We start from the raw sequence: 21,190 nt of genomic DNA, 5'->3' as shown, positions 1-21,190 counted from the left end.
AGAGGAGCTTTCACTTTTAAGATTGGCTGCATATCCGTAACCTCTGGACCATCACTGCTGCCAAAATCGTTTCAAGCTACTCTTCTTGCCTGCACACGGATCATCATTTTTCTATGATTCTATTCTGTGCTCTGTTATGGGACGGAAGCTACAAAGTACAAATCATAGGACATTTTGAATTTGCATTTAGACACCAGGCTCACTTAGCACAGACCAGTATAAAATCTAATCTAAATAAAACATCCACAGATTTTAAATAACAAAAGTACAATAACAAGTTTTTCTTTGCTTTTGAAATGTTCCTGTTTAAGGTGTCAGTGCTCATAATATAATAAATACCAATACATTGCTGCAATTATCTGTTCAATATGATACTGTTTCAACAATCTGCTGAAAACCGATTGAGGCCTTTGTTATTTTTTTCTTTTTTGTAAACAATTATTCTTTAGCAGTACAAATCATGGCTAATTCATCATGTTGTTAGAATAAGGCAGCATCGTAACAGAAGCAATTTGTTTAACTTTAGCTTTGTGTAAATTCATGAATCTCACAAATAAAGGTTCGTTTGCAGATTGACTTACTTTTTGTGAGTTAAAGTACTCTTAAAGGGACACTCTGGACCCATAAAGCACTTCAGCTTGCCGGAATGCACTTTTATAAATGAATGCCACCCTCCCCCCCCCCCCACAGTTTTTAAACAGACAACGGGTCCTGTTACTTCCTGGTTTGCTTAGCTCAGTGGAGCAAAACTCAAGGGGCAGGGTATTGCAAAGATATCTCATCGAGCTGCATTGGGCAAGTCTAAACTTGGGAAGAATTGTTTTTGAGGGGATGGGGGGGGGGGGGGGGGAGAGGTGGGTGTGCAATGACAACAGACACACATGCTGTTTTTAGATATACCCCCAAATAAAAAATAAATAATTAAATGCATGTTTTCATTTTAAGTATGTCTACTAAACAGTTTTTTTGTTATATTTATCGGTTTGTTTATGCATTTGCCAGTGGAGTGTCCTTTTAATCTCTTTAAGGGACACAGTTTTTACCCCAGTCTTGTTTCTAGAATACTTTATGCCAGCATGGAATCGAATGTCAAGCTTTTTTTTGGCAGCTCCATACAGTCTGCCATTGAGTGTAACATTCCATTTTGTAGTATCTTTAAAACAAACAAATAACAACAAAAAAACCCCACAAAAAACAGTTATTGTAACTTAACATAAATATATTGAAGCAAAAACAAACAAAAAAATAAAAGTATGGGGAAAAACTCAATAGCTCGCTATCTGCTCAGAGGTAAAAATATATAAATCTGACAAAAAACAAAATACTTTTTTTCTCTTATTTCATTAACCCCTTAAAGAGATACTTTAGGCACCATTACTACATTATCTCATCAACATGTTTATGGTGCCTGGAGTCCTCGGAAGTCCTTGTCTCTACCTTCCCACTGATAGAACTCCAGTATATTGTATGGCTAAGGCGTGCAACATTGCAATAGCCATACCAACTCATGCCAGCCAAGGATCCTCATTCAGTTTCAAACCTTTCTAAAATGGTTTGCCACTGAACAGTGAATTAGATAAAGTTATAACGGAACTTTTTTATAAAATATATCTTGTTTTGGATAGCCATATCTTTCGGTGTCTGCACAGAAGGAATGTACCCGTACGTACTGCACGTATACAAGTTTAGTATCCATGGTGAAACAATGCAAGTAACTAGAAAGTATTTACAGAACTTATACCCACTCTTTATAAAAATTACATAAAAAGAGAATGTTGGACAAATCTAGAGGGAAAAAAAATTCACTGAAAAGGTTAGCATCGGTTCTTTTTCATTGAGACTCTCTCGTTGACATCTGCTTATTAGGTGAAGGACATCATACCATGAAATATGAAACCATAGAACAGTATAATACTAGAGAAGCTGGGCCCCTCACCTGTCATAGGTGTCACTAACAGGACATACACATCGTGGTTTTCCTGAGATTATTCAGAGGTACGCTCCAAGGCAACAGACAACTATTTCTAGCTGCCGTGTTTTAATTCACTTATAAATAACTGGTATTATGGAAGAAATAAAGAAAAATTTATTGAATTATTGGGGAAACTAAGATTCGAAATTATGGGGATTTTAAAAAAAAAAAAAACATTTTCTTGGATATTTACATTCTTAATGAATTGCATTCAAGAGCATGTGCACTTGTGTTTTTATTTTTTTATTTTTATCAGTTCCCTCTTCTTAGTAAGATATCCATCAAGTAAGGAGATTGGTACAAAGAAAGAGAAAAAAAAATCTGTGTCCCCAGTTCCCGTTCCGACATATTAGCAGGAAAGGGAATGAATTAATGGCAACAGCTGTGAACAGCATGTGCTTCCAGGTAGAGTTATTCCCACCAATGCCAGGCACGATTGTCTTGGTGCTGAGCTAAGATTAAAGGAACTTTAAAAAAAATACTGTAATATAAAAATAAAAATACACAATTTTGAAACTAGTAGTAAGGGAAAATAATGACATCTTGGACTTTTGGAGACATTCATAAACCATTCAACTTTCAGTCTCGTGTTTTATTCTGATGTCTCCAGAACCCGTCGTCGTTGATGACATAATTTTCCAACGATACACAATTTCCCATATGGGTCCATCTGGTCTGTGTTGATCTGATTAAGCAGAAGTTCAGCTTTTGCAATATCATGTCACCTCATACCAATCTTGGATAGTATTTACCGGCTAAAAAGTGATAGCTGGCAGATTAGTGGTGGAGTGCACCCTCAGGACCTCTGACACTAAAACCACTGCAGCTCGATGTGGTAGTCATGGTGCCTGGATTGTCCCTCTAGTCTGTTGCTGATCTGTGTTCACAGTGCACCGGACGTAGCCAGATATGTAACAAATCTGAGCTTGCAATTTACCAGATACAACTTTTTGACCTTTGTTAATAATCTGAAGCACATAGGGTACCAGACTTAGACAACTCGACTTTGCTACTGTTCTGTCCTCCTTAATTCCCATGCATACATATGTTAGCTGCATCAGGCTGAAAAATCCTAGGACTTCATTATAACTGCTCTTTGTCTCCAGGATTAGACCCATCAAGTGACCCTTGAGTCCATCGAGTCCATGCGTCCTAGTAATCATCCTGAACAGTTTGTTGTTGCATGCTTTCTCTGCTTCTTTGGCCAACTAAGTAGTTCATATTGCTTGGATAATCTCAAGAAGCAATAATGGTCTCTTGCCCACACATTCATCCCCCTGACCCTGTCATTGCTGAGGTACTCTAGGTCCCATTAACATACGTCCTAACATTTCAAATGGACAAAGAGGGACACTTTCATTTTAGGGATGTGAGGCCACTCATACACACCAGTAATATAGAGCTCATAGAAAAGAGGAACGGATATGGATCCTAAATATGGACTGTTCCTCCCATATAGAGACACTTGGGAGGTGAGCATGCATACCATACTTGTATCAAAAACAAACAAAACAACAATAAAAAAAAGTCGGGGCTTAAAGATTTCCTTTTTTTGTTTCTAAACTTTTTAGGAAAACAGGACAGAGTATGACAACCATATAAGGAACATTTATGAGCACGTCTAGTCTATTAATTCTCAAATTAGACTCATTATTTAATTTGTTTTTTCGGGATTCCTCTAGTTTCTTCCTATTATTTACTATGTTCACTAGAAAACTATTCAATGCCACTGTTATTGCTTTAACCTGGAAAATAAGTCAAACACAACCTAAAAAAAAAATAAAAAATCAATAGATCCTTCATTCAACAACACACGTATATCCCATTGTAGAAAAATGTATATAGTAACCTAAACATCATCACCACAACCACAGAGTAAATCCTTTGTAACAAGATCATCTGTGACACGATACCTTATTTACAGACACATACAGTACATAGCTGAGCTAAACAGTCAGACATACATCGTTGGGTTGACAAGCAGTCAAATGATCAAAGAGTAAAGAGGGCTCGAACACTGTGTAATCTACTTAATAATATATTATACATGGGTAATATACTGCCCTGTGACTGCAACTGCAAGACTATGTATAGTAATTCCTAGCTTTGCACATAATGTGTGAGATAACTCACTGCTCTGTGCAAACGTTCGACAGAACACACTCTCCAAAATAAACCATTCCCAAGTGAATATACACAATGACAAACGTAGATGTAGCAGCAAGGGGAACTAAAGTCTTGTTTTGAATTTTCCCAAGAGTCTGTAATACTAAATCGAAACTATGGCAGTATGACATTTAGATGTTAAAGTACCAACAATGTTCTAAAATACTTTACCAGATAAGTGTGGCTCTTTTCCATTGTTCAGTGCATAGAAGCTGGCCAGCCCTAGACAAAACCATCTGTCCAGAGGGTATCGAAAGAGTGCTTACAAAACCCAGGGACGGCCCTGTAAATACTATTCTATTGTTAACAGAATCAGGCTTGTACAGGGTCAGCACACTCCTAAATCCACTGCAGTGACAAACAGTGATTCCTCTACTGCTCTGGGGGCCCTCTCCTATCCGTGGTTATAGCGTATCATATAAACTACAGAGGATATTTTTTCTAAGCATTTAGAACAGGATAAAGCAATTTGTTATCTTTGGATTTATAATCTTAGTCATTACTTGCTTGAATCGACCTACATCAGCCCGATACCTAGTCTTGGAATGAACTACTCCAACCACCATGACTACTTCTGCTTTTAGACTACTTTAGCCTTTCAGACATATCTTCAGTTTTGTGTTCTGGGCTGTCTAATGTCTGTTGTCACAGGTCACAGGTCACTTGTGACAGATCTAACGCTCTTCTTGCAGGTGGCCTCCCTCTATTAAAAAAGTTAAAATAAAATCTCCCCCCCTTTCTCCCTCTCGCTGGCTCAGAGTGTGCGCATCTGCTCTGAGCCAATGAGAAACATTTGACTGGACTGTGCAAAAAGGGAATTGACATCAGATGGGGAGTGGGAAGCAGCGCTGGATTTTGGGTGAGTTATAACCTAATTTTAAACAGCAAGTGAGATTTCTGGTGCTTGTTTTTAGTATGCAGCAGCTAGACCAGAGTCTCTTCTTTTCTGGTTGTAGATACAGATAGATATGGGAATGTAGGGAAGCAGTGCTTTACAGATAAAATCCTCGTGTGGAATCCAATGGGGCAAATATAAAAAAACAGAATGAAGCCAAAATAAATAAAAAAAAAATCTATCCATTTATCAGTTGGAAGTGTCATGATGCACATCATCTAAATTTCATCTATATATTGTGCAAGCAAAACTGCAAGCAAATGTGTACATTTTAACTTAAAAGCTCTTTAAAATTATGCCCTTACGTGCCTGTCAATCAACCTTTGGTAATGGCACAGAGGTCTATGGGAGAAATGAATGACAGGGGAGTACAGGAGAAGTTCCCAAATCTCTGTGCAGACAGCACAGGTGAAAGGACGGTGTGGATGGCGGGGGATAAAATATCACACTTATGGACATTTCAGGAATGGAGGTGCTGGAGTAAGTGTATAAACTCTCCAAAAACAATGAAACAAATAATTGATCTTAATACTTAAATATATATTTGTTCATTTGGAAGCTGGTAATCATTTTTTAAACAACAAAACTAGTTTTATTACTGTTCACAAGCACAGGATAACACATTTATATATAATATAATTCCCATCTCTGCTATCCATCTCAGTTGCCTCTTTGTATGCGTTCTGGGTGCCTATTGAAGTATGCCTCTTTCTTAGCACTAGGCCTAGTGATTAATACATTGTCTAGCTTCTCTTTACCACTTCCTGATCTAGACCCATCTACAAGTGTAGAGTTCTTCTACATTCACTGTGTGGACACCTTTCTGCATCAGATTTCTCTAAGCAATCTTTTATGAGATCTCTCATTTAGTCCCAAGTTTGAACTTAGCTAAATTATTCGTAGCACCATTGTCCTTTGTATGATATGGAGAAATCACCACTAGTTCTGACTAGGTTAATATCTTCAAGGTTGTCATTGCAAGTTACATGTAAGACACACACTTTATATCATAACAGTAGAACAACTGTGCCCTCCATTATTTTGATAGAAGTGCCACCCAGCAGCATTGCTAGAACTTCTTTAAAGTACTGACATGAGAAAGGAAACATACTTTCAAGGTTCGTTTTTAAACATAATATTTATCTTATTTATTTCCTTATGTTTGTAGTCAGATTTACCCATAATGCAATATTATTTGCCTAAATGTAGTGGAAAATTAAATGTCAACCTCTATGAATTCTGTTTAAATATAAAAAAGGTTGCCCCTATGAATTCTGTTTTAAATTCTGTTATAACACAGTGGGACAAATACTGCTACGATTTGAAACAAAACAATGAAAACTATTTAATTCTACTGCACATCGTCAACTGGATAAGACTTGTAAAACATATTCACATACCCATCTTGCACAGGCAGTTAGAGAAACACTTAATTTCCACTTTCAGTGTTTCTATGTGTAGATGTAATGGGTAAATGGGGCAGCAGTGAGACCCATTACACTCCCATTTTCTCTTGCACAGGAAGTGCTTTGCATTAAATAGCACTAGGACACTTTACACAGACTAAATAAAGTAACAGAAATAATTGTATTTGAGATTAATCAAACCTTGTTAAAGATACAGAACTGGCTATATTCAGCAGGTTTAGATTTTACTATATATAGTAGCACATGTGTACTATATAAGCATAAATAAGAGTGCGTAAACAATACTATACTTCAAAACGTATTCACAACAAGTTTTAGTGACTTTTTTAAACAAAAGATACGTAATGCTCGGGAAAATAATAATTTATCAGCTCATTTTGTACATCATTTTCAAATCATAAAACGAGTAAGCGCACACATTGGAGGCTATTCATTAAACTGGAAATTGGGGGAAAACAAGGAGCTCCCACATTATAGGCCAAAACAGCGATAACAATTCTCCAACTCCATGACATTCCAGGTCTATTATTAGTGCTCATATGCTCATTCCAGCAATATATCGGCCTAGAATTTGCACGTACTTTGTAGTGTCTCTAAAATACCTAATTTACAGTAAGAAGCCCGTCTTAAAAGACATCCCTTATGTTAGGCAACAGCAGGTTGAGTTGGATTTTAGAACTAAAGGGCCTCTTGACATTTAACTAATACAACGGTAAGAATTACAAAGCAAGACGGTTTCAAAAACACGACGAGAATTCCTTTCCATTTGTATACATCATACATGCTTCAGTTTAGCTGCTGAGATTTATGGCGCTGTAAAACTTAGCAAAACAGACTGTGGCTGGATTGCAACAAAGACCCAATTTGCATGTGCTTCAAGTAACAACATAAAACAGTTTTGCATCATTTTTGCCTTGCTCAATATTATTAAAGTCTACTAAGCAGGAACAAATAAAGCTTTATTTTAAAGCGGTACTCCGGACACCAATAAAACGTGTAATGTAATTTTATAGATTTTGAACTCATTAATATGCAGTATTTTTTTTGCATGCTTAAATCTTTATAGTTTGGCATAAAAAATAAATGTTTTGCAGAATGCTGAACTGTAAGCCTGCTTCATTAGCCATGCCCTCCCTGCCCCCCCCATGCCAGAAAGACTTCTTTATCAAATGTATACACACAGTCTTAGCCAACAGCACTGAGTGAGCAGCTTTTAATTCGCAACCTGGCGGTAGACAGTCAGAGGACAGGTAGTGATATCCCCAATACATGCCTCGCTGGGTGTCTTCTCTTTCTAATGCAGACTTTTTTTGTTGATCAGATCACTCAGTGCTGTCAGTTTCTGAGCTGCCTGCATACATTTGATGAGGAAGTATTTTTCTAAAGTGAAGTGGCGTGGCTAAAAAAGGCAGGCTCAGGGTGCAGAATTCTACAAAACGGTTATTTTCTAATGCAAAACTGTAATGATTTGTACCGTATATACTCGAGTATAAGTCGAGTTTTTCAGCACATTTTTTGTGCTGAAAAACCCCAACTCGACTTATACTCGAGTCAATGTCTGTATTATGGCAATTTACATTGCCATAATACAGACAGGGGGCTGTGTAGGAGGGGGGCTGGCAGGAAGCTCTTACTTACCTCTCCTGCAGCTCCTGTCAGCTCCCTCCTCCTCTGCGCCGGTCCGGTCAGCACCCCCGTCAGCTCCCAGTGTAAGTCTCGCGAGAGCCGCGGGGTCATAGCGCGGCTCTCGTGAGACTTACACTGGGACTTGCAGAGGGAGTTGACCGGACTGGCGCGGAGGAGAAGGGAGCTGACAGGAGCTGCAGGAGAGGTAAGTAAGCGCTCTCTGCCAGCCCCCCTCCACTGAACTGCCAATGCCACTGGACCACCAGGGAGTGAGAGCACCCCTCCCTGCCATGTATCAAGCAGGGAGGGGGGATGAAAAAAAATATAAATAATAATAAAATAAAATAATATTTATAAAATAAAAAATAATAATAACAAAAATTATTAAAATAATTAAAAGAAAAAAAAAAAGAAAAATGCCCACCCCCACCAAGGCTCTGCAACACACACACACACACACACACACACACAAACACACACTGCATTCATTATATACACACACTGTAAATAAATATTAAATTAATATAATTTTTTTAGGATCTAATTTTATTTAGAAATTTACCAGTAGCTGCTGCATTTCCCACCCTAGTCTTATACTCGAGTCAATACGTTTTCCCAGTTTTTGGGGTAAAATTAGGGGCCTCTGCTTATATTCGGGTCGGCTTATACTTGAGTATATACAGTATATTCAAAAAATACAGCATATTAATGAGGCTAAAACCTATCAAATGCATTAACGTTGTATTGGTGCCTGGTATGTCCATTAGAACTGAGCACATAAATCATATTTGCATTAAAAAGACCAAGTTCAGTGCATTTGGTGCTAATGCTTTTAACGTCTGAAATAACTGAAAATATTAAAAGCATAGATGCTTTAGCTGTCCATAACATATTATAATAGACCTGATTTTAGGGCTCAGTGACAATGGATGTTTTGTTTAAGTAAACTAAATAATATTGAGCACAGTCTGCACATTTTTGTCACATTTGGATGAGATTTATTACATGGGTTAGATTCACTAAACAGTGATTTAGTCCAGGCGTCAAATTCACGGTCAGGTAGAATAAAGAGGCGATTTAGGAGTCAATGGTTCAATGTCAAAAATACGACAATGTTCAGTAATATGTAGGGTTTACCACTTATATTATTAATACTAATACTACAGAACATAAAAACAAGGACTGAGATGCTAAGGGAGCATACATAGGGTGGTACAGTGATTGCTGTTTGTGGACACAACTGTACACTGTGTACAACTTCCCTTCTGAGAGCAATTCTGAGGGTCCAAAGTAGATAAAAAGTAAACTCTGTTTATTACATAAAATCTAAAAATATACTTAACGCGTTTCGCCAAATCACAGGCTTTCTCAAAAAGTTTTTACTTTTATCCAAGAGGACTCCAGAAATATCCTTAATGGGGATTATATCACCTATGCTATTTGGATTGAGCAAAACTATTTTTGCTCTCCTTTTGTGAGTACCGCTCTTTTTTATTTTATTTTAATACTACTTTTTGTATTTATTTTTTTTAAATCAGTGAGCACTATTGGTTGTTTTCATATTCCTTTTATGTCACATCTGCATAGGTGAGCTTCTACTACCCACGTCAGGACTCCCATACAGTGCATCTGGATCCTGACACACTTCCTGTAAAATTATTGCTGCACCAGTATATCCACAGGCGGTGATCATACTGCCCAAGCGCTACTATTTGGAGCTGGCCAGAAGCTCCAAAAACTGTAAGTGCATTTCTATATTTTCTTCACCAAGTATAAGTACCTACTATTATACAATATTGTCTCCTGCTCTTTTACATGCACTGAGCACCATCTGGATCAGAATATACTCATGAGGCACTGCAACCCTCTTTCTTCATCTTGCAAGCCACCAGGAAATGTATTTAATGGTTGCCTGATTGACAGCAACTAGAGGCAGTGTTAGTACTGCAATGAAAATATTGCAGTTTCTCAAAAACTGCAATGATTTACATTGCGGACTAAGTCGGACAGGGACACTGCACCCAGACCACTTCAATGTGCTGAAGTGGGCTGGGTGACTATAGTGTCCCTTTACTTTCAGGATGGGACCTAAAATTGGGTCATTATACTCTTTTAGGTGGCCCTCAGTGACTGAAGGGGCACAAATCAACACCCCACAATAAATCAGTTACTATAATAGTACAACCATCGTATGTGCTATGGAGACCCATCTGATGTTGAAAAAAAAAAGATAAACAAATGTGCGAAGATCCAGTGTTCTAAACAATAAAAACAATCCAATGTTCAATATAGATATGCACAGCAGGAATTGTGCAAAGATACATGTTTTGAACTTTACAATCCAAACTGTATCAAATATCACTAGCCTTGCATTCTGCAGTATGATATCAGAATACTGCTCATACGCAAGCTAAACAGAAAATATTTTTTTTCAATCTAATATTTTTTCTATCCAATGCTCTTAGACAGGGTACTTTACACAGATAATAAAGTAATCATGAATGGACATATTAATTACACAATCATAAATTATTACATAAAGATATTTAAATCAGAAGGAATTGGGTTACAATAATAACATTAAATGAAGGACTGGTAAAGGTTATGATGATGGGAACAATGATTGGGTCGGGTGTAGGGAATATTTATGGTAAATGTATTTGAAGTCAGATGAATAGGACAGTGGTGGAGGTCAGAGAATGTGAGGGAGAGTATTGAACTATGAGGATTAAAAAAAAAAAAAAAGAGCTAGCTGATTGTTAGGGTTCTAGGTGTTCCAATGAATGAAAACAAATTCACTTGGGGCAGCTTTACATTTTATGGCTCGTAGGTATCTTCCACTGTACGTTTATCTGCTAAAGAACAAATATTGCAGAATGCAAAACTGCAGATTTTAGTGTTTTGTGTTTTGATTGTGTTATTGTTAAGAATGCACACACTGGACACTTGATACACAAGTCATTTATTGTCTCAGGTCCCATGGCCATTGTACGTCATTCAGCACTTGGTAAGGACGCAAACAGACGCGTGCGTCAATTTACCCAGGTATTTTACTGTTGTCAATTAGACATGCAAGGGAAAGGGATTTAAATAGCCAGCACTCATCCAAGTTAGACCTTTTGGGGTATTTTGGGTGATGTGGCTATTTTTTGTATGTTTATTCCTGAGTTTGACCTGGCTAGTTACTGACTTTTCCTTATCTGCTGTCAGCCCATTGCATTTGGCCTCTTTACTTCTACTCTATCTTCTAGAACCCTACCTGTGGCCTGTTCCTAGTTTTGTTACACCAATTAGAGGTGTCCTTTATTTCATAAGTTATCAACTCTTGTAATACTTTGCTTTTACCTAGTAGGTTTGTACTAACAGTCATTTTCTAAATATAAATCCACAGAAAAAGATAAATGCGTCCGAGTATTTCTACTATTTGAATATATATTTTAGCGGGTTGCTTTTTGGAAATCAACAAATGGGTTAAGAAGTTAGACATGCATGTCATACTGTATTACACATGCTTCTCTCTCTGATCCCTAGATTTCACCCAAAACTGTCACCTCAAAACTATTTGTTAATATACTATTCAGTTTTTCATCAAGTTTTGAAAGGAAATATACTTTCATTAATTATCTATATTATATATATTATATATAATTATCTATATTATCTTACTGGACCCTTCAGCCATATACATACCTGTTGGGTGGATATAGTATTAGAGAACTGACATTTAGTCTCTATGGTCTCCACTGCTTCACTTCCTGCACAATAGAGACTACATTTTGGTCCTCAAATACTGTTTGACCCATTGTGTATGTGTATGGCTGAAGGATCCAGTCATATACTAAAGGAAGAGATGAGTTCTTCTTATGTTGTTACATATATTTTAAATCGATCCTGTCATATACTAAAGATAGTGTTCTTCTTAAGAGTTGAAGAACATGGGAATATTTTATTGATAAAAATTTTAGATTTTAACTGTTCATACAGTTTCACAACAAATGTTTCAGTGGCTGTGCCACCAAATCAGATCACAGATCCACTAACGATAAGATCTGCTAAGTTTAAGACTGCTTGAGTACATCACTGGTAGCCATATAGGAAGACCTATGCTATGGATTGTTTTGTCTCTAAATCAATAGTTTATAACTACCAAGGTTTTGGGAAGTCCAACAATGATAAACCAAGGTCTTTGGTGATCTCTAATAAACAAAAAAAACTAAGCACCAACAGGACTACATAATGCATGGACTTATTTTGCATGAAAGAGAACATGATGGGCCGCACTTATTGATCGACAGAAAGTGAACAGTTGTGGCATTTGTCAATAATGGCAATATACTGACCTTTAGTATTTAATCTTTCATTTTACAATTTCTACTTGAACATCTTTCATTTTGTGAGTTATGCTCTATTTTTACATTTTCTGATTTTCTAGTAAGAATGAGAATTCATTTACATGGTCCTTAATCATGTACTGCTCGGCAGGGTCTTACAGGGTGAGCCATGGGAGGGACCTGTCCCATAAGGATCACAAATGTCACTGCTTCTTCAAATCGGAAACCTGCATATAGCACCCACCAACTACCCTGGGTGGTATATAATCTAGTTAACACAAAGTTAAAAAAATAATGTCTATAGTGTTCTCTTATCACAAATAGCAGTAGTCCACCTACAAGGAGTTCCCACACCTTGTGAATAACAAGCAGATAAATACAAACAAATGGTGAGCCACGCTTAGTAATTAAATAGGATTATACATACAATCAACTGAGGAGGATAATTGTGAGACGTATCTTTAACAAAGAAATGTACAATAGTATAATACTGTAAGAAATGCAGTCGATATAAAGACACTTTCCAGAGCTTCAATTAGCTCTAATATTGCACGCCAGGACGGAACAATCCCCGTCCAAGGATATGATGTCAGATATAATTTCCAGAGCGTGAACCTGCTCTGGTTTGGAGCACTTGGGTGGAATTATCCCCACCTATGGATTTGATGGATAGCCAGGGAGCCCGGTGAGAATAAAAACAGAAATCCAAAGGGCTGGATACTTACTTTAAAAAGTTACATATAGTTACATAGCTGAAAAGAGACTTGCGTCCATCAAGTTCAGCCTTCCTCACATTTGTTTTTTGCGGTTGATCCAAAAGAAGGCAAAAAAACCCAGTTTGAAGCACAATTTTGCAACAAGTTAGGAAAAAAAATTCCTTCTTGACCCCAGAATGGCAGTCAGATTTATCCTTGGATCAAGCAGTTATTACCCTACATTGAAAGATTATATCCTTGAATATTCTGTTTTTGCAAGTATGCATCTAGTAGCTGTTTGAACATCTGTATGAACTCTGATAAAACCGCTAGTTTATTAAAACAATAAAAGTTATAAAAAAAATGGGTACTAACAAAATAAACTATAAATGTATACCAATCCACAGTCGAATTGAAAGTCCAGAAACCTCACTTGATGCGTTTCGCCATAGCTTTCTCAAAAGTGAATGGTCCTTATTATAAAGAGAGTGTGACAATTTTATATACCCAGGACATACTTGAAAATTATACAAATCTCAATGTATCCTTCCTGGTAAAATATTTTATAAATAAATAAATCGTATTGAACTTATTCATCTGGGTGCAGTGGTCCTTTGATATTAGCAGTGCAATGTAAAATCAGTTTTGTAGAATTTGCAATGTTCCCTTTGTAGGGTCAAACACATCTCTAGTGGCAGTCTTCCTGAGAGCCACTAGGGGTGCTTTCCACTCAGTAACCAGTCATAGGTCATAGACAGCATGTGATTGGGGCAGTGCGGCAATTTGTCACACATGTGCACTAGTCTCCTATGTGCTTCCCTATGGGAAATAATTGGATTGGCTGAGATAATCAACTTTTGTTGGAGCGGTCACAGTGAGACCAGCACGGCAAGGGAGTAAAGGTAAGCAAAACTACAGTTTAAACACTCTGGGGGGCGCCTATACAGGTAGGGGAACACTATAGTGTAAAGAACACATTGCTGCTTTCCTAATGCTACAGTGTTCCTTTAAACATTTTCCATTTCACTACATTTCAACTGTTTTCTATTTTATGAATACTATAATATAAAAAGGCCTTCTTGTTCTCTATGATATTTGCTGGAAATAGAAAATATTATCCAACTATAACAGCAAATTGTGAAGCCAGCTTAGAGGGACAACGGTAATTTATCTGAATATTACGGCATTAAAACAATGAAAATACCACTTAACGTACCAGAACATTCTAAACTGAATGGATTTAAGGGTTAACACAGTGTTTCGGAAGCGTTATTAAAGTGCTACTCTTAAGAGAAATGGGCACTTTTATAACCCTCCTTGGTAACACCTACGCAGTAGTGAGGGCTTTTCATAGAGAAGTATTGGTTATAATGTTTTATATAAAAAACACTGCCCGAGCAGCATGGCAATAGATACACATGTACCCTACCTCGCAATGAAGCGTTGGACTGGCATCTTCCAAAGAGGAGACTCATCACTGGACGAAGCCTCTTTTTAAAAAATTTGAGGAGTACAAAGGGCCCTATATCTAAGCCATGTTCAAAACCCTCCATTGTTTATGTAATATGCTGGAGTATGCCTTTAACCTTTTTTAAGTGATGCTCTATATTTTTTTTTCTTTTCAATGTACATTAAAGGGCTTTCTATTCTCCCTCTGTTTTGACTGATCATAGAGAACGGAATGTCTTTCAATCTTACCTGCCTGCTGGGGTGGAGTTGAACAGTAATAAAAAGCTGGTTGCACAGGGCACAGTGCATGGGGCTGGATTCCAAAATGCTGGACATATTTGTGCTCGGACAGTACCACAAAATGCAGGACTGGCGTGGCAAATTCAAGACTGTTGGCACCTCAGAAAGGGCAGACCTTATAACAATCTTTGACATGGACCCAAGATGGAGGTTTTCAGTTCCAGGACAGAGGCAAATACAGCAGTGTGGATTTTTTACATTTAATTTCACATTTCGGGCCCCCGCAAATGCATATTTGTTAAATATAAGTAAAAGTAAAAACAACCCATATTAAAATTCCTGCAAAGTGACAATTCAGCTGTTAAATCAACACAAGGGACTGCACTGCAAACAAAAATGTAGGTTAATTGACCAATTATCATTCCTTTTAAGTAAACCATCCCTGATGAATAACAAAAAAATGTACTTGTTTTATCTGAGATGTAGGCCTCCGTTAAATAATTGTGTTTTGAAACAGCCAAGACAAGCTAAAAAGAATGACTGTGCCTTGACTTTTTTTGAGTTGCCACATGACGTGTTGATTTTTGCCACAGCATTTAGCACCCAAACTCCATGCAAGGTTAGCAGGAGCACAAATGCACACTTACATTATTGCAACCTAACTCTGAATTATTAGATTAGTCCTGTGTACATACCTCCCAAGTGCCCCTATTTAGGTGGGACAGTCCCTATTTTGTACACAAATCATAATTCTATCCCTATTTTATATCCCAGTGTCCCTTTTTTTGTGTGAGTACAGTATTCATGGTGTGTCTGAATTTATACCAGAGCTCCACAGCAGCAATAGTCACAGTTATGAGCCTTTAAACTATAATAAAAGTGTTTATAAATCATTCTGTGTAAATAAGATACATTTCAGCTGCATACACGTATTAGTAAATCACCTAAAATGTCTCAGATCACCCCTGCCTCTGGCCACTCCCCAACTCTCACACTTAAACCTCTAAAAGTGTCCCTCTTTGTCCATGTGAAATGTTGGGAGGTATGTTTAATGTGGGGAAATCATTGCATATGTAATAGACTATAGGGCCTATAAAAACTCCCGAGTGGGGGCATTAGAACCTAGTAAAACAATGTAGTGGACTCTTGCTCACAAGGGACTAAACAGCAGCCATAACTGAGGCAGATATGTGTTTGTTTTTCTTTCTGCATTATCATTTCCTTTTTAACCCCTTAAGGACCAAATTTCTGGAATAAAAGGGAATCATGACATGTCACACATGTCATGTGTCTTTAAGGGGTTAAATTATTATTATTTTTGTAAATGCTTAGCATACTTTTTTGTATAGATTCCAATTACAGAAAATGAAGCAGTTGTTTATACCACGGATTGGGACATTTGAATGTTCGTCATAGGTAAACACAATTGCAAGTAATGTCTAATTTTCTAATTTCTTCTCTTGAAGTCAAATTCCTTAGCTTTAAAGGAACACTCCAAGCACCATAACAAGTGCATCGGAATTAAGTTGTTATGGTGCTAGGAGGTCCATGGCGCGGGTTCATCTTAAGCGGTGAAACTGTTCTTGAATGAAAGTCTGTGTTCCAGCGCTGAATCTTCCCGCCTATCTGTCCTTCTGTTTTCTTAAAATCGGGAAACCAGAAGGCTTTTGCTGAATCAGGCAGAGGCTCTACTGATTGGCTGATAACGCTCCCCAGACTCCCCATTCATACAACTGGCTGGAATACGGTACGTTTCTTTTAAAAGTCAGTTTTATGAATGAAGAGTCACTGATTGGCTAAAAGTGTCAGCTGACCACTCTCAGCCAATCAGTGGCACCACTAGCCGATTCTGCAAGAGCCTGTCAATTTCTCGATTTTAAGAAAATGGAGGGACAGAGAGGCATGGAGATTCAGCGCTAGAACACAGACTTTGGAGCTAAACCATTCGAGAATGGTTTAAGACCTTAACGTGAGCCAGCCAGGGACCTCCTAGCATCATAACAACTTACTTTAGATGATGTTGTTATGGTGCCCAAACTGCTTCTCTAACGTAAAAAGATTCTGCAATACTAACAACATTTTTGAATAGTCCACAACATTTCAAAGCAAAACAACCCACCTATCCCTGGAACTACAAATTATATATTTATATATTTTAATTACATGCAAATTCGCTTTGAAGACTGACAATTAGCCATTCTTACATACTATATTTTTATACTAATTTATTCAAACTGGGGAGATATAATTAAATGAAGCTCAGGGCAAGCTAGTTTTAACATTACTACTAAAGAACTGTGCAATAAATAAAATATACAATAAAACCAAGCTGATCATTCGCAACACAGCTAAATCTATATTGCAATTTGCGTAAAATCTCTTCAGTCAAAAGACTGAGATGAGTCATACGTCACAGTTTGACCTTCAAAATTAATTCATTTATTTCCCTAAATTATCACAGGAAACGGTCATAATAAATACCACTCAACGTTTTAAGCTTTTCAGACTCTATTAAACAGCATAATAAAAAAACAACAACATGTTATTAACTTTATATAGAAAGAAATTGTAAAAAAAAAAAATATATATATATACACATAGTGTTTTGTAGGGAAAGAGAGTATGTTTCTCTTAAGCATAATTTTATCATGTTAAGCAAATAAATAAATAAATGTGAAACGTTCTATCAAAAACAAACTAGCGCATAAAATATATTCAGTGGTTACATTTAACCCCAGGGCAAGGACACAGGCAAGAGCCATGTGCAGCTACGTGTAAACACTTACATCTGTTCCCTGTGCGTTAGTTAACGTAAATGTAATCAAGTCATTTTCTACCATTACGCTACTGTAAAATGTCCTTAGGAATTGATGTGGTGGAAACCTTACTTGTTCAGAGAAGAATTCTCCATCTTCCACAGCCATTTTCTAAGGGCACAAATGAAACCTGATAACCTGATTGTTTAACACTTCGTACTCTGCATCACAGCAAAAATCCGTAAATGCCCCCCATCAAAAAACAAAACTCAAAAAACGCAGGCACTCCAAGTGACAGAGGTCTGGATGTCTGGAAGCAAGTGAGAGCCCACTCACTCCGCCAGCAGTTACAAACAACACGAAACACACACTAAGAAAATTCCTAGCTAACCATATTTGCAAGCTCCAATCATTCTCTGTATATGTAACCATGATATGCAGCATACCAAAAATAGCAACACAATCAGCTAGCTACTCCACTAGAGTTGCCTGCACAGCTTCAGAACAGGCTTTTGTCATTTTGCTTATCAGTGTGCTTTGCTGTAATGCAGATGGCTTCGAACAGTTTGACTGGCTTGGTAATATTAGCCAAGGCTAACAGAAAAAGCGATGGACAAAAAAAAAATATCTTGAGAAAAAGTAAAGCAAAAAGTTGAAAATATTTATTATATGTTTTGAAAATGTTATCCCAGACATGCAAAAAAACACTGTTTTACTAGAGAAAAATATTAACTATATAAAATGTGGGCCTGGTAAGTTTGCGAATTGTAATTGCAGTCAAAGAGGAATCTCTCCAGCTCCTTCTATAAAGTCTATAATAATGGGGTTATCTCCTGTAAAACATTGGTAGTGATTTTATACTAGCACTGAATTGTACGAGTAAAACCCAGAGGGATAGAATGTCATAACTCTTACGTGTCTACTTCCTCACTCACACTTTGCAGAGCTCTGGGCTATGGATGATCACTGATGCAGCAATTTGTAGGAAAATTGGAGGGTTGTTTTAGATGCACTGATAATATATAAAAAAAAAGAAGTTAAGCTACTGTGCAATTAGTAAACCACCAGAGCAAAATCACCTGCTAAGTGGAAGGAAGTAACTGAAATATCACTTATTATTGCAATAATGGACATCACTTCTGTTTTTTAATGTATTTAAATGTAATCAATAATATCCATTTTTACATAATTGTGTGTTCTGAATACCTTTATGGAATACCTTGAATTCATACGGGGGACTAGAATCAAATATATTTAAGAGCTTAATCTTTGCTCCATATAATGTAAGTCCGTTAAATAAATGTACCTTTACCTAAATAACCTGCCGAAGACAACACCGAATGTGCACTGGTATTGAAATTGTAATTTTGCCCGACATGCACTTCATTTTATAAGATCAGTCACATAATGTTAACGTTAATAGAGGGATGCAAACAAGCACAAAAATCTCTGAATTTACAGTAACTGTAGTCTGAAGACGTTTTATTTTCTGCAGTACCATATATGGCAGGCGTGGGTGTGAGAGATTTAATTCACTTATTGCAAATGCTAGAGGCTCTCTTAGCTTCTCCTCTGTGCTTTCTATGCAGCAACTTTTATTAAGCTCTAGAGGTAATTATTTATTGAGCTGCTCCGAGTGTTGGAACATTGCATATAAGGGTCAATTATTATTATATATTTTTTTTTTATTAGTGCTACGTTTCCAGGCCTTTATTTCCATCAAACCGTAGCATTCCAGGCTATATCTTTCCCTCCCCTGCCTTTCAATATCTGTAGATATTGGAATCTAAAAATCCAACAAAATCGTAACAATCTCTACTTTTTACATCATGTGATTCAGATGTGAAAGGTTGAATGTGTATTGGAACATGCATTTCACAGTCCATGTAGCTGTTGCTCTGCCAACATATGCGCTTGACAAAGATCTCTGTTGAGGTTGAAACTTTGCTGTGCTTTACCATTAAATCTGCTTGCTATTTAACCTTGAGTTGCTGGACCATTCTTTACTTTTGCTTATTACTTGACTGAGGATTTGCCCACCCCGGGTCCAGTTAAGTACCTGAGTAAGAAAGAAAGTGCGATGTTCCTATTATTGTTTCAACTAATATAAAATATGGACTTTGACTACCTTACACTGGGAGGGTAGCAGGGCACGTCTGGCACCATAACCACTACAATGGACTAAGTGGGTTATTGTGAGTAGACATAACCCTCTAATAGAGTTAAAGCAGGGGTCTCCAGATGTTGTAAAACTGCAACTCCCATGGTGCGTTGTGTGCCTTTAGATGCTTTAGAACAACAAAGCATATTGGAAGCTGTAGTTCTACAATATCTGGGGATTTACATTTGAGCACCCCTGATTTAAAGAATGCTGCCCATTCCATACATAATCTAGGTGTGTATCCCATAAATAGAAATGGGCTTTTCACACCTAAAATGTCGAATGTACTCTCATCGACCCAATTAATAAAGATCATGGCATGTATTACATTGTGGGATACAATTCTTTACATTCTCTCTATATCCTCATAATGTATAAAACTGGGTGTCCTCCTAATAGCTTTATTGGATTAGCCATTGATACCATTAACATGTAAAAAAAATAATCTTCTGAAGTGTTAATCTGGATCTGGCTACTAAGATTAATGAAACCGTATAATGTCTTTGTGGGGTGAATGACAAACTGAGCCCAGATTATGCAGCATTACTGATTTTATTACTGAACCATTCAACATATCCTCAGACAGTGGAAAGATCATGCAGTGAATCATGTGGGTTTGCTTTTCACAGACAGTGGAATTCCACAAACGTACTTGTAACGAAGAACACTCAAAGACATACCTCCATCTGGCTAATTTTAGAAAGAAGATTCTTCTGCGTTCAGCTCTCTCTGCCAGTGCAGAGACTCTCTGCTAAAAAGGAACCCCCGATCACGCCCCTCATCCAAATTGGTTGTGTACATCGAAATATAACAAAACTCCTTTGAGTAATTCATTCACCTTGACATGTTTGCCATTTATATGTTTTATGTAATTGTAGAACACTGTTCTACAATTTCCTGTATTTGGTTTATTTGTGCTTATTTCTCTTTATGAAATGCCAACAAGTGGACATTATCTGCACAAAAAGAGGAGCAATGTCTAAAATTGGAGGGGGTAGAATTCAGCTGAAACTAGGAAACTAATTTGTCATTCTTTAAAAATTCTAAACACATGACATGACTTTCCAATGGAAATGGTCATTTAGACTGACACACTATTTTAAAGCAAGGACACAATTTGTACTTTTATACAGATATTTAAATGTCACTATAACTTTATCTTCCATCTAAATCAAGATTAGGCAATCTTCCACACTCCAGATGTTTTGGACTACATCTGTTCCAGCCATAATGCTGGCAAAAGCATCAGGTGAGGTGTAGTCCACAACATCTGTAGTGCCAAAGGTCGCCTACTCCTGAATTCTAAATCCATGTTAAATAATGCATTTACATATAAAGTGGCATGAGTGTTATTTAATTGATTTGGTAAGTTTTCATTTACCTAGAATCTGGCTGATGAGTTAAATCTAGAGAAGGAATGTACAGCAAATCCACTACTCTATCCTACAGGTACGGTGTTGAATGTCCCATGC

General features: G+C 37.1%; 1 protein-coding gene across 12 annotated transcripts in view; it reads right to left on the bottom strand.

Moving 5' to 3' along the window:
* The window catches only part of ANK3 (ankyrin 3), a 557,845-nt gene that overhangs the window by 204,669 nt on the left and 331,986 nt on the right, over positions 1-21,190 (bottom strand). The window contains exon 1 of one of the 12 annotated variants that reach the window (XM_063434259.1): positions 17,690-17,926. The exons of 10 other annotated variants lie outside the window; for them this stretch is intronic. In XM_063434259.1, coding sequence (XP_063290329.1) covers positions 17,690-17,725 — 36 coding nt within the window. In that variant the 5' untranslated portion in view covers positions 17,726-17,926. Of the gene's footprint in view, positions 1-4,309; positions 4,374-17,689; positions 17,927-21,190 lie in introns of those variants that run through there. One more of the 12 variants, XM_063434260.1, reaches the window with a different exon arrangement.

Source organism: Pelobates fuscus, chromosome 10, assembly GCF_036172605.1.
Source record: "Pelobates fuscus isolate aPelFus1 chromosome 10, aPelFus1.pri, whole genome shotgun sequence".
Classification (NCBI taxonomy): domain Eukaryota; kingdom Metazoa; phylum Chordata; class Amphibia; order Anura; family Pelobatidae; genus Pelobates; species Pelobates fuscus.
Note: the sequence above shows the minus strand (reverse complement) of the source record. Positions and strands in the feature narration are given on the sequence as shown.